This window comes from Ptychodera flava, chromosome 4, assembly GCF_041260155.1.
Source record: "Ptychodera flava strain L36383 chromosome 4, AS_Pfla_20210202, whole genome shotgun sequence".
Classification (NCBI taxonomy): Eukaryota; Metazoa; Hemichordata; class Enteropneusta; family Ptychoderidae; genus Ptychodera; species Ptychodera flava.
The window spans coordinates 23,693,137-23,707,883 of NC_091931.1; the positions used below are offsets into that span (position 1 = coordinate 23,693,137).

General features: G+C 41.2%; 1 protein-coding gene across 1 annotated transcript; it reads left to right on the forward strand.

Moving 5' to 3' along the window:
* The first annotated feature begins 4,743 nt into the window (after nucleotides 1-4,743).
* Nucleotides 4,744-13,993, forward strand: LOC139131223 (uncharacterized). The gene is made up of 5 exons (XM_070697197.1): nucleotides 4,744-4,935; nucleotides 8,136-8,177; nucleotides 9,519-10,742; nucleotides 11,046-11,081; nucleotides 11,460-13,993. Exons 1-5 carry the CDS (start codon nucleotides 4,863-4,865, stop codon nucleotides 12,677-12,679), a joined length of 2,595 nt encoding a protein of 864 aa, XP_070553298.1. The 5' UTR covers nucleotides 4,744-4,862; the 3' UTR covers nucleotides 12,680-13,993.
* The last annotated feature ends 754 nt before the right edge of the window (nucleotides 13,994-14,747 follow it).

Genomic DNA, 14,747 nt, shown 5'->3' on the forward strand with positions numbered 1-14,747 from the left:
AAAGTAAAAGACTTAAATTTTTGCTTATACTTACCTTAATGACTAATTTAAACATTCTCTTTCAAAATCAAGAATAAACATCAGGGGTCACCGTGCATTTTTGGTACTGAAGAAACAAATTTACGTAAGATTTACCGATATTAGAAATTCAAAATGGCAACCGTCCCTGTGTTAATTCTATGGAGAAAAATAAAATTTTCGATGTTCAAAAAACTAAGACGGTGTAATGAGCCCCCACAATTGGTAGATCAAGACGTAATTGAAAAAAGATTGTCCAAAGTTCAGTCCCCGACGCGCCTCCCACCCACGGATGCACAAGCGTATCGCGCCACATTCCATTGCTCAGACTCTCATGTTGTATCTTAAATTTCAGAGTCACTGTTTGAAAAAATACATTAAGCCTGCAGAACAAACACAAAATCAGCCTTTAATGAAATTCTAGTATGATTACCTTCAGCAGAATCTATGAATTTGACAGCTTTAGCCGATACAGAGATTTGCAGTTGTTTACTTCTAGACTTCGAGGTTAATTTAGTCATCACACAGTGCACACAATCTTTCAATACAGACGTGGCGTAGTCCAATAAAATCGTGACTGCGGACACTCTGATGGTGACGTCATTCCAGGCTTCGGCCGAAGTTTGTAGCACGGATTGTATAAACGTGCGATTCTTGCGACCCGCATGTGCAAAGCTACTGTATTTGACACCTTTCAACCACTTTACACTACACATGCTAAATTGTATCACAAAATCAGAGCAAACAAGTGTCCATTAAGTTGATTATTCAGGTCGCGATGGACGTACGTTCAGGAAACAAGCAATACTTATCAAACAAGTGTAAGACCTTGATGAGAAGATGTGGAAAATGTAATTAGAGTTCAAAGTTTCATATTGCTGTATTGTGTGTTGTTGTTGCGCCCTTATAGATATTAACATCAAATGAAACTTTTTCGATTTAATTGTTTCGACAATTATACACGTGTACTTGAAGCATTGTTCGTTTAGTGTTTGGCCTTGAATTACACAAGTGGCTGGCGTACAGCTGCAATCTTGATAACTTTTACGTTTTGAAATACGAAAAGTAACCTTCGTCCCTAGATTTGCGCCAAATCTGTGCGTACATAAATGTAATTACAGCGTAAATTTAAGGAATAGACTTCAGCAGAGTGGAGCGTCAACGGCTAATGGTGAGGTGATCGCGAAACTGAAGCAAAACAATACTTTTGCTAGATTCATATGCAGAGTGTTGAGTAGATCGGGGTTAACCGCGATGGTCAGCCAGTTGTTGTATTCATACGCCGCAGAAAAGCTAAGCTACTATGGAGCCATTCTACTCAGTCATACTTGAAGGTTACAAACTTCATCAATAATTAATAAAGTTTAAGACCTTTGTACGGTGGGGCTATCTGAAGAGTCATGATATCTTAATTAATTTTCATCATGCGATCCTCAGTAGAAGACTTCACGTGTAGCAAAACTTTGGTATTTTGATATACTCTAAGACTTTTGGTTGTGAATCAAAAACAGTATATTTAGTGTTCTTCATGTGTAAAACAACTAATGGCGTTGCATACACTTAGCACACCTGTGTTGATTTTCCACCAATGCGATATGACTTTTCCTCGCACGCCAAGCTTATCAGTGCTTATTCGACTCATCAACTATCTTGTCCATTGGGGCAGTCGGTAAATGGGTCACATTGATTTGACATTTGACACACTCAACAAAGCCAGCACTTAATCATATGACAGCCATCGATAAGAAATACAGCGAAGCAATTGCAGGGGAGGAGAACGCCGGTGTTACTCGACCTCCAGCAGGTTACTGCTATATCTAATGACAAAGTATCACACGGAAAACATTCAATGCAAAGATTGATGCATTACATTGAGCATGGTTCATTACATATTGGCTCGGTGCAACAAAGTACATTATCTTAAATGCCTGTATACAATTATAGTCTGTGGTCGTATGTGAAATAATTCCCCACTTTCGGGACCTATGCTGGAGTGTTTCTAAAATTATTGTCGTACTAGCTTCTTCGGCCTTTCATCACTGTGTTGGAAAATGATGACACAATTGGTACACTGGATCCAACAGTCTGCCTTACTGCGAAAGTACAGTTACGGACAAGGACACAGCAAAGGGCTAGTAGCTGTAATTTTTGACGATTATTAGTCCCCAGGGACATCGTTCGGGGGAGGGGGCAAAGGTTTGGTCACACCCGTGCGTCCGTCCGTTCATCCAAATTTCTCAGAGATGCCTGGAGCGATTCCATTGAAACTTTATACAAGGATTACTGATTACTCCTGATATCATAAACATGCACTTTGATTTGTTTTGTGATGCGATCCAATATAGCTGGCACGCTGCCATTTACAATGGCACTTAGCTATATCGTTTAAATTAATTGCTGATTTGCATGCAAAATGATTTTTGTTTTAGGATTTATGTCCAGAAGCACTGCATCAAACTTAATGTGATGAGATATGGTACAGGTGATAATCTGTCAGTATTATAAAAATGTAAAAATGTTTGTCAATATCCATGCGATTAATTACTAATTGACTCATTTAATGACCTGTTGTAGTTAGGGTGGCAGCCCACATTGGTTTTACGTTGTCATCGCCATGGAACTCATTCTCGGTCATTAAGCCCCATCTGTATCACAGTATTTTTAAACTCAGACCCAATTAATGAACAGGACTCTATTCTCACCGAGGACTTGCAATCAAAGTACCCATTAACAAGTTGGGACTGTGTCATCAACGATGACTTGTTTTCACCATTTTTGTTTTAATGTCATCTGCAATATCAAGATCTAGTTCTACCCACAAAGCACGTCGAGATACACAGTATTCAGTCTGTAAACCCAATCTGCACATGTGTTTTAAACTGCATTGTTATTGTTGACAAGTGTCTTCAGGTCCGTATTAATATTCCAGTGTACAAGATAACATCCGATTTTACACGTGCTCAGACGCTGTGTTGATGAGCTAAATAGTTGGTGTTTCAACGTGCTTTGGGAGTAGAACAAAAATTTGCGATTGACATACAAAACAAAAATTGTGAAAAAAAATCATTAATGTATCAGCTACAGGCCTTTCAAGGAGTCGTCTTCATTCATTTTCACCAAAGGGCTGATGATGAGAATAAATGTCTTTTCTTGGGTAAGTCAACATTAGCATTTCTCTGTGGACGAACGTTCTGGTGTTTAATTATTCATAATCGTTAACAACAGCAAAAGCATTTTAACATTATTCACCACATGTTCTAATGTTTATCCAAATCTAAAATTAATAACAAAGTAGCAAACACATGATATCTGTTGGATTCATCCAAATTTAATGTCCCCGTTAATAGTACGATTTTTTTATTTCACTTGTCCTTAGAAGACTAAAAAGCTGCCAAAATGTACGACAGACAAAGTTGGGGAAAACAGCTGTGACCTATCGACATAATGCCAACCTTCTTTTGACAGGGGCAATTCACAGTAATGAATTACCCCAATAATGTTCGGGATGCACATCGTATCAGCTTTAATGTATCCTGGGTCTGTTAATCAACGAACTGGAGTTTAGAAAATGTAACAGGAAGTGTTTTACATGTAAAGAATGCACCATTAGTAAGAAAATATGCCAAGTTTGTTTGTAAAGAATGAGAAATTCTAATGGGAGCGTGACAAATCTTGGCAACTAGTCCTACTCCATCGCCTAGACTATACTCTTCCTCGAACAAAATCTTCTTTTCCCTCTTCTCACAGCTCCCTTTGCTCCTCCACCCTTTTCCCGACAACGAGATTCGCTCTCCCGTTGTAAATGCCAATTCCTCCCTGTATTAACTTAGAACGTTTTGCTCCTGCGATACTTTAATCCCTACCGTGTGACCACCACAGCGAAGGTCATCTTGAGAAAAATACTCACAATGCTATCGTCACAGACAGTGGTACACCCAGCTGTCTGCTGAACTACAGCATCCATCTTTACAAGCCTTTCGCCTGCTTGGTTCAACCAAGACGCCGACGATGACTGAAAAATATACGTCCCTGCTCATTGATACCTTAGAAAGTTGCATGCGACCGAGAAACTGCTTACAAACGGTAGCTTGTTTTCCTTAGTACATCGTCGATTTAAAATATTGGCAACAAAGAAGTACTGGTTGCCAAGAGCTTTCACTTTCCCATCAAAATTTCCATTTTTTCAGAAAAATCTACAATTATAAATAATGTACTGTATAAACGCACAAAGCGTCCTCAGTGTTACAATGCAGATGAAAATGTATTGGTTACCTACCCTTTACTACGTTAAAAAGCTGGCTGCAAATTCTGTAGCAAACTTTGCTGCCCAGGATTTCCCAATTTCACGCCCTTGGTCACTAACGCCCAATGCAAATGAAGTTTCCATCACATATCCCTATTGAGGGTGACGAACTTTTCGAAAAATAATATTTGCATTTGTATCCGTTGCCAACGCTCCTATAACCTGCTTACGAATGTTAACACATACAAACAATGTACACAGGCCCAGGTGTTTAAGTCATGCACAAAAGCCCTACATTCTTAATAATTAGAATGCTAACATGGGGCCATAAAAGTGCACGCCATGTACCAGTAGGTACCGCCGCAAGACACGGACGTTCTAATGATGAAATAACTGTTGCCAAAAGATCCCGCCCACTATCTTTGCACCTGCCAAATAATTTGTATCAATCAGACCCACACCATCCTCATTATCAAGACAAATTGAACATTGTGCCGTTATCAGGCCATATCTGGTCCTCTCATCTATATGGGTTATTTCAGATCCCACTGGCCACTCCATCTCGTCTCCTTGTCGCAGGCTCACGATCGCGCTCTCCGAGATGTCGAGACTCCTTCTGACTTCGACGTTCCTGCTCTCGCTCTTGGTTGTCTTGCAAAATTTGCCGTTTAACCGTGAGTATGACTTTACACATCATTTTTATGTCGAGACTTGAGAGTATTTGGCCAACGCTAAGCTATTGTTAAATTCACTACTATCTCAGCAATGTGTTTATATTTATCAAGAGTAAAGAAGTCCACATACAAGCATTGGTTTCTACCATATGTGCTCTTCAATCGTGGGTATACGATGGTACCTCATCCACTTGCATGTTTCCAATGGTACCTCCTCATTCATTTGCATGTTTCCAATGATTGTAATATGTAGTGGATACTACATATTACGAAATAAGTCTGCAAATTTCATGCAACGAAAACTGAATTCGAAATGACTTTAACCCACGAGTGGAAAAGTCTTGAAAATGTAGAGTAAAGTTTGAGTTTTAGCGAAAGTTTGTGTTGTTAAAAAATTGAGGTAATCAACCTAAATATATTCTGTCCGACATCGAATAACCAGATATCTTATAAGCACCAATGCCTCACGAGGAATTGTCCCGTCAGTGTTTGTGTTGGCGTTTTCGTAAGCAAGCACGCCATTCACAAATTGTAGGCGTTCCACTTGGATCGTCTTAGTTTGTGAGGTAACGTTTCGTCAAGATTTCCTTCGGACGGGGAGCCCAGACAGACCGCTTCATGGCCATGACGCAGTTTCTTTCTCCACCGAGATTCCAAATGCTGCGGAAACAAGTGGAGTGGCCCTTTCAAACAAAGGTCGACGACAGCGCGTCGAACTAAACACCCCCCTCCCGAGTGCGTCTGGTAGATATTGAGACTGATTTTAGTAGGAATTGCTTATAACATAATTATGGCGTTAATAGTGAATTTGTAATTTACCCAATGCTGCCGTCCTCCTTTGTACATATATTCTTTGAAGACAATCCGTTTATTTATCAGATAGGACCTGATTAATCGTATAACCAGTGCCATCGTGTTTTCTGCGGCACTATCTGTCGGTTCTCGTCATTTCGACAGTCTAAGGTTAATTGATTTTAGGACTTTAGCTCCGCTTTCAATGAGGTTGAGCTTATCAGATAGGTTCATTGTCCGTCGATGTCGGTCGGCTGTCGTCCGTCAATTTAAGTCAGCGTCTCCAACACCACTGATAAGAAAATGTAAATTTTTGTCCATAAGTACCTCGGGATGACCCTATTTAGATTTCTTAAAATGGTGGAATTTGCATATACAATTTTTGGGGGCGTATCTTTTCTTTTTTGATCATTACGTCATCTTCTGTGGTACCACTGATATGATAGCTTTGAAGGTTAATATATAGCTTTCATAGGATGTCCCTATTTCCATTTGTTCACTCATTTATCTTTTAAATATTATTCATTACTTCTTATTCAATGGTTATCAAATTTTGCATGTATGCTCGTAGGTAGGACCTTATTCAGCTTTCTTCAAACTATGGCAAAATTTGTATAACAATTATGCATTCACTTTTTCGTCATTTTTCTTGCATCTTGGTAATTGACATTTTCCTCTGATGCCACTCATCTGATAGCGTTTGAGTTTGTTATGTAATTTTCTAAGGGTTGTCGAAATCAGTAGTTTTAGCTACTATTCATTAAAAATCGTCATCTCTTAAAATGCCGACATCAATCAGATTTCGTTTCTCCTAGCCAGTAGACGCATTTCGGTCTTTTTGCACCGTCGGTGACAATCGTCGTTTTCATGGGATATAGGCTAGAATATTTACACCAAAGAATAGGACATTCATGTTAAGGGTTCAATGTTTGTAGCAATTTCTGTGAACTGTGCCGGCGAAAAAATGCGCCATTGCACCGGAACTGTCAGAACTGACCATATACTAGTTTCTCTGCATGTTATCTAAGTTGATGCACCCTCATAGTGCAAGACTGAAGCAATGAGTCTGCCGACGAAGAAAACTAACCAGACTATGAAACAGTTTGAATTGTCATTTGGACAGTGAAGGTGTCCTCTTATTAGTGTGATCTACTCAGCCTCTCTCTGTGTTATGGCCAGCAGAAGCAGTTAGATAGTGTGATCAGAGCTATAGATAGCCCATAAAACCTAGAGAGAATTAAGTACACTTGACAATATAATCATTGTGTGGCGTGGAAACGTCGCGGGGTAATGTTGACATTAATCAAAATGGTTTTAAAAGGCGTAGCAGTGGCACCGTTGCCGGGACGGATTCTTGGAGTTTGCCCTTCCTTCGCGATAACGAAATTGAACATCGCCCCTCGGCTGGCAGTGACAGTCTGCCAGGGATGCATACATTTTGGAATTATCGACAGACTGTCTACTCTTGTCATAATATGCTTCTTCTCAAGAAAATGTTAAGTACAAATGCAAAATATCTTTAAGAATTATGGCAACACCAAGCACGACAGTGTAGTTATCTCTTCGGTGCAACACGTTGTGTACAATATGCAATTGCAATGTCATCATCGACAAATGAATTGTAAGTCTGGACTGATATTCAGCTATTAAAAATTATCATAAAAATTACACAAAAACTGACTAATACGTTGACGATAGCAATTGGATACAGGGCACTCAGGCTGTGGCGCCATCTTGGGAGTAGAAAATCACATTGTGACTGCGTTTTACAAACAGGACAACAAGGCTACTCTAAAAGTTACTGCTCATTTTAGTTTTAAAGACAACGTGACAGCTTCAATGGCATGTACGTCAGATAAATACATTTGCCAAGCGTTCCTGAACTGTGTTGCTTACTACGGTGTGTACAGTATGTCTATAGTATGATACTCTCCTAGTTCTCGTTTAGGCCTGAACTCGAACTGTAATTAATAAAATTCAAGCCATGATAGATAACCTCCTCAGACAACTTTGTTGAGCAACCATACATCTACAGTTTGCTATTTTTGGGACCAAGCTGATAATATGCATATAATTCATTTGGATGTCTATAATCAGAATAGGTAAAATTGACATCATTTTTTACACTTTTGTAATCCGAAGGTCCTCATAGCAAACAGATGTCTGACATGTACCGCGTTCATTTCAATGTATAGTCGTGAGGCCCCGGCTGTACAGTGGGCAATCTTATGAAGTGAGTCAATTAACCTATATAACATGCTATTTATGTTGCTGGTTAAGTTTTTCATAAGCCCATCTTAGAGTTTTTGCTGTTCTAGTGCAAAGGTCACATATATGTATCCTTGCGTGAAAATCGATGCATCGTCTGTCGGCGTTTATTAATTCTCCTGTGTCCTCGTTTCTAATAGGTGCATTGTGCAGCGGAAACCCGAGACCACAGGTGTCGTTGGGTAAGTAAACAATACTAGTTGTTCTCAATAGTAAGCATTGCTCATTTATTTGCATGTTGTTTTTGTCGCTTTGGTTTGTTGTTTTTTGTTTGTTATTTTTGTATTTGCTTTGTTGAGAAAGGTGGGTGGGAGAACATGACTTCCAGGGAGAGGGTACAATGCCATGCTGAAATGCTTCTCTTCATTGAATTCACACCGGGTATCCCCGAAGCCTTTCCATTTGGAAAGGTGCTGGTAAAAAGTGACGTGCATAGTGCAGTCAACAGCTCAAGTCACCATACGAGGTTATACAGCTTGAACGTTCGATTACGACGACGTTCATTACGACAAAACATGTTGGCATCATGTTACAATGGTTTGCGTTGACCATTTGACATTAGACGAACCAAACATATTGTCTAAATCGAGGTATTGCCAACACTGCCAGGTGTAATTATCACTTATGTGGTAATCATAGAGGAATCAACTCTTCAAAACTTTAAACATTGACGAGCAGGAGATCAGACGTAGACAAAACAATTGAAACACCACCAGATCCACACACACCACGTCTACTATCCTAGGCTACATAGCAACAATCCGAGTTGTATTTTTACATAGTTCCGTCGCAAGAAAGTTTAATGTTTTGAGAAAATAATAGCAAGTTAAATATTAACAATGCATGAGTGTATGTTTGTCAGTTAAAGACATTTGAAAATGCGAAAACCCTTATATTTGTCAGCAAGCGATACGTCCTAGACAGCTAGCGGGCTGTGTTTGGATATGTGCGCTGGTGTTGTTTTGACTGTGTCTGACCTTCTGCTATAAACAATGTTTCAACTTCTGCAGAGTTGATTTCTTTGTAATTGACCGATAATACCGCCTGGATGATAATTCCGCCTAACATTGTTGACAACAGCTCTATTTTGACAATATTCGAAGTTCGTCTAATGCCAACGGGTAAACGCAATTCACTGTAAAGTTCTGTTTAAGTTTGAGGTTTACTACTGAGTGTACCACTTAAACCAATCTACTACCCTGCTGCATTTATCAATTTATATGGTCAGTAATTTGTTAGAGCTACCTGCATGCCATGACATTACTGAAAGAAACCTTGTACTTTAGACAAGAAAACTCGTATTTCTTTACTTTGAGCGATGTTAGATGGCAAATTAAAGTTACGATACGTCATATCATCTAATATAGGCAAAACGTTAAACACACGTCGAGCTCTTCGACTAAACTGCAAGGTTTTACGGGTGACATGATCATGGCAGCCCGTGATGATAGTCCATGTCGAAGATTAACAGTTGTTGAATGGCTCAATTCTAATGCAAGTGTGTCCTCCAATTTTGCCCATAGGTGACGCAACTTCGGAATGCGACCTCGATAGTTCCTATTGTGCAAAGTTTGGGCTAGAATTTGCCTGCACTGATAATTATGGTCCTCCTCACCGATGCAGGAATAAAGGAGAAAATGTCATTTGTGATTCGCCCGATATCAAACTACCCGACCCGACCCCGGCTACGACTTTGAAAGTCTTGGCGTACAACGTCTGGGAGCTTCGATATACTTACTATCAGAAAGGACAGTACGAGCGTACCTGTCGCATTCCGCAGAAAATCTTCGAACTGCACGGCGACCTTGATGTCATCGTATTCAACGAGGTTTTCATGGGTGGCTGTTTCGCTTTCGACGGTATTTCATTCCGAGATATGCTGGAACAGTATGGCTTCGGCTACATCACGCAAACCGTCGGCGAAGATGTCTCGCTTCTGCCAATCGCACCGGCCTTGCCTCCAAGTCTGCCGGAAGAAATTTCTGGGTTTGAAAATGGCGGCGTCTTCATCGCCTCTCGTTGGCCAATTGTCGCCGAAGCCGAGAAAATATTCGAAAATGCCGTTCGCCCATCCGCGGATGCGTTGTCCAACAAGGGCGCCGTGTACGTGAAGATAAGAAAAGAGGTTGATTCCGAAACGAGGCACTATCACATCTTGGGAACCCATCTTCAGGCTGGCTTTGGTGTGCAAGGGGATGGAGCTAGAGCAGCCCAGGCGAAAGAGATGCATACTCTGATGAAGGAGCAGAATATCCCCGCTGACGAGCCTGTCATTTACGCCGGAGACCTGAACACCGAGCTCGACGATGCAGACGGTCGTTGGGATCAAATGTTAGAGGTTCTCGAAGCCAAAATGCCCAATATCGTCGGAGAGCTGGATGTCACATACGACTACGAAAACAATGACCTCAGAGCCGAGCCCGGCGAAGGAGGAAAGTGGATCGATTACGTCATCTATAGCAACCAGCACGCGATGCCGAACTCTGCCAGTCAGGAATCGATCAAGTACGTTGCTTCAGAACCGTTCGAACCCTGCATGGCAGCTCTACCGATATCGCAAACAGACCCAGACGACGGCCTCCTGCCGATACCGATCGAGTTGGGCCAGCATCACTATTCCTACCAGAATAGCTGTAGAGATTCCTGGAACGTCACTGATTTATCCGATCACTATGCAGTGTTAGGGGTCTTTGATTTTACGAGCCCGATTGAGCCCGTCCCAAATCCGACACAACCTCCCATTCCAGGTGAGAGTCCGTTTCATGCGTCTATTCGGTAGGGTATTGCGTAATAGGGGGAACTAGCACGCTGTCACTGGTGTACATATAGCGATGGATCGTTACAAGAAAAGACGTTTGACCACGAATGAGTTAAAAACTTAGCAGTTGTCAAAATTTCCTCTCTCGAGATGTCAAACTTCGCGTGGTGAAAGCGAACGCTTTCAAGTTTCCTCGAGTTTACATGTTCTGTTTCGATGCGCTTATACACGTCTTCTGACTGTCTCTATGGGTAATAATCTGAAGTTTGTTATTTTCTTGCCCTCTCTACAGCTGAATGTGAGGATGATAGACCACAGGTCTGGCTCGGTGAGTCTTAAAATCACCTTTTGTTACAACATTTGATAGGCCTCCCTGCATCTGCTTATGATGATGATGATGATGATGATGATGATGATGGTAACGATGATGATGATGATGTTGTCGGTGTTGTTGTTGTTGATGATGATGATGATGATGATGATGATGATGATGATGATGATGGTAACTATGATGATGTTGCCGGTGTTGTTGTTGTTGATGATGATGATGATGATGATGATGATGATGATGATGATGATGATTGTTGGTGTTGTTGATGTTACTGTTGATGTTGTTGTTTTTTGTTGTTGTTAATGTCGTTGATGTTATTGTTGTTATTATAATTATTATTGACTTTGTCGTTCTGGGTTTCTTTTACCTGTATAGGACATACAACAAACGAATGTAACTTGACACCAGACTACTGTCAGATGTTCGGGCTGGAGTATGTTTGCAGCGCCCGCTACAACAACTGGGACTTGTGCTATGTCTTCCCTGGTCAAAATGTTCTATGCGCTATACCCAAGTTAACCCTCCCCGACCCGACGCCGGCAACTACTTTCAAGGTGCTGGCATACAACGTCTACGAGCTGCGCTATCTGTACTACCAGAGCGGTCAGCATGAGCGCACATGCCGTATTCTTCCTGAGATATTCACTCGCCATGGTGACCTGGACGCCATCATTTTCAACGAAGCCTTCATGGGCGGTTGCTTCGCCCACCAAGGTGCCTCCTTCCGGCAAATGCTGGAATACTACGGATTCAAGTACTACACAGGCACCATCGGGGAAGACCTGTTTCTGCCACCCGAAAATGGAGGCGTCTTCATCGCGTCAAGATGGCCGATAAAGCGATGGGATGAAACCGTATACGAGAGCGTGATTGCTCCTTCGGACGATGCTATGGCCGCCAAGGGGGCCATGTATGCGGAAATAGAGAAATCGGTCGATGGCGAGACGAGAACATATCATGTACTTGGCACTCATCTACAAGCAGGTGACACCGACCGGGGTGGGGACCAGGCGCGACTGAACCAAACCATTGAGATGCACAATCTGATGCTCAGGCAAAACATCTCCAAGGAGGATGCCGTCATTTACGGGGGTGACTTGAACAACAACATGTACACCAAGCCGGACCTGTTGGACGATATGCTCGAGGCACTGGAAGCCAATATGCCGGAGATCGTCGGACCGATCAACTGCACCAGCGACAAATGCTACAACGACTTGAACTACGACGGAGACGACCCGGTCGGCTGTGCCGAGGGGCGTGATTGGCTGCCCGGCTCATGGATTGACTACGTTCTCTACAGCCACGCCCATCGTCTGCCGTCATCGGCGTCGCAGGAGTCCATTAAGTACGTTGACGATGCGTTCCCCATCTGTTTTGACGGCATCAGACTGTTCAGTGGGCACCTCTATCCGTACGAAGAAAACTGCAGGGAAAACAGAACCATCACTGATCTGGCCGACCACTACGCTGTTCTCGGACGATTTGAATATGACTCCAACCCTAAGCCTGAGGATGAGGTGTCATCTGCCAGCGCAATGTATTCCTCTGTGCTCATGACTTTTGTCTCTCTTTTCCTTCAACGTATTGTGTAATGACTTTGTATGTAGATCTTGCTGTTGGACAGAATTTGTATTAGATAACACTTTTGTCGACTTTAATGTTGGTGTTTTTGCCATTGGGATTGGTTTAAGCTAAATGATTGGCAGAGATTAAATCATATAGACAGTGTACACGGTTAAATGTCACTTAAAGATAGACTATGTGGGTGACACTAAATCGTCATTTTAAAGAAGGCCTTAATGCAGAACTCTCATTGCGATTGTTAATTTGTTCAAATTTATAAAGTTAATGTGCTGCAGATCTGTGCAGAAATAACAGACCCCAGTTCGTGATAATATGACCGACCATGGTATCACTTAAGGTAGTATGCGCCTCGAAAGTGGAAGACTTAAACTTTTGCTCAAACTTTCCTAAAAGAATACTTCAATCATTCTCTTTCAAAAGCAAGAATAAAAATCGGGGGTCGCCGTGCAACTTTTGGTACTAGAGAAACAAATTACTCAAGATGTACCCATATTTGAAATTCAAAATGGCCGCCATCCCTGTGTTAACTTTATGGAGAAAAAGTAAAATATTCGATTTTTGAAAAAAACTCAGCCGGTGAAAAGATTTTTCTTACACCAAGAGCTTTAAAATGAACCCCCACAAGTGGTATATCAGAAGAGGATTGTAAAACTTTGAGAGACCGAATATCTGTCCCCGAGGCGCGGTCTACCTTAAAACTATATTAACAATATCGATTTTATGTTCTGAGGTCTACATTAGTGATTTTTGGATTCTGAGGATATGTACACTGTCGACTGTTATGAGATAATTCTGTTTTAAATGTCTGGTGCAAGCTTTATTTGAAAATGGTTTCAAAAGTTGACTTCTTTGAGGTAATATGCGCCTCGAAAATAAAAGACTGAAACTTTCGTCAATGAAACTTTCGACCATTCTCTTAAATGGTTGCCACCCCTGTGTTAACTTTATGGAGAAAAAATAAAATTTTCGAAAATTAAGACGGTGAAAATCTTTCTTTAATCAAGAGCTTTAAAATGAGCCTCCACAAGTGGTAGATAAGAAGAAAATTGCTGAAATTTGAAAGCCCGAATTTCTGTCCAGGAGGCGCGTCCTACCTTAAAAGTCAAAACAGTCAAAATGTAAGTCTGTTTCATTGATTTTTCTCTTTACAAATTTTGAGGACACTGCGTTAAAGAGTCTTGAGCAATATATCCTGTCACATCACGATCTGTATAATTGCAATGTTCGTCCTTTGTTAGATTCAGTTTCACTTTAGCTGTCAGTTCAGAGCTGCATTTTAGCATACTTCATCTTGTTTCATCATCAACTATTAAAATATATTCAAAGAGAGGTCTGTCTTTTTGTATAAGTCCTTCAAACAACTTCAAAACGAAGACAAAGTTTGCATGGAGGGGATAATGAATCCTTGTGTACAGAATTTGAGCATGTACTGGCGTCGGTCAAATTACTGTCCCTCCACCACATGGAGGGTCTGTCACGTAGTCAAATGAAATAGAACGTCGCAGGGTACGCTGTCATAGTTCAGTTTTGATCATACAAACATATTTAATCGATTGAATAACCACAGATTGGTCAATAGGATTACACTGTGACTTATCTGTAGGTTCTGATTGCCTGAGAGAGTACCAGCCTCCACAACGTACTTCTGCCTGTTTGAATTCCATACAAGCAGTGAGCTGGGAGGATTGTCGTTAGCTGGCACGATGTTATTACCTGTGATTCTAAACTAGACAAGGTGGCGAATAGGTACACGATGCAACACAGGAAAATACCGAAACTGGAGAAATGGACTTACGTTCCTTTTTGAATCTGTAATATTCCCTTTAAAAACGCATTTACCATAGCGAGTACACACACACACACACACACTCTCTCTCTCTCTCTCTCTCTCTCTCTCTCTCTCTCTCTCTCTCTCTCTCTCTCTCTCTCTCTCAAGTAAAAATTACAGGAGGATACAGCAGCATGTGAACAAGCGATCAGGGGTTGCATCTAACACTTTGTTGATTCATAACAATTATTGAGTAACAAGGCCTTGTACACTGAGCTGCTTTTGACTAGCAATCACGTCATATCTTG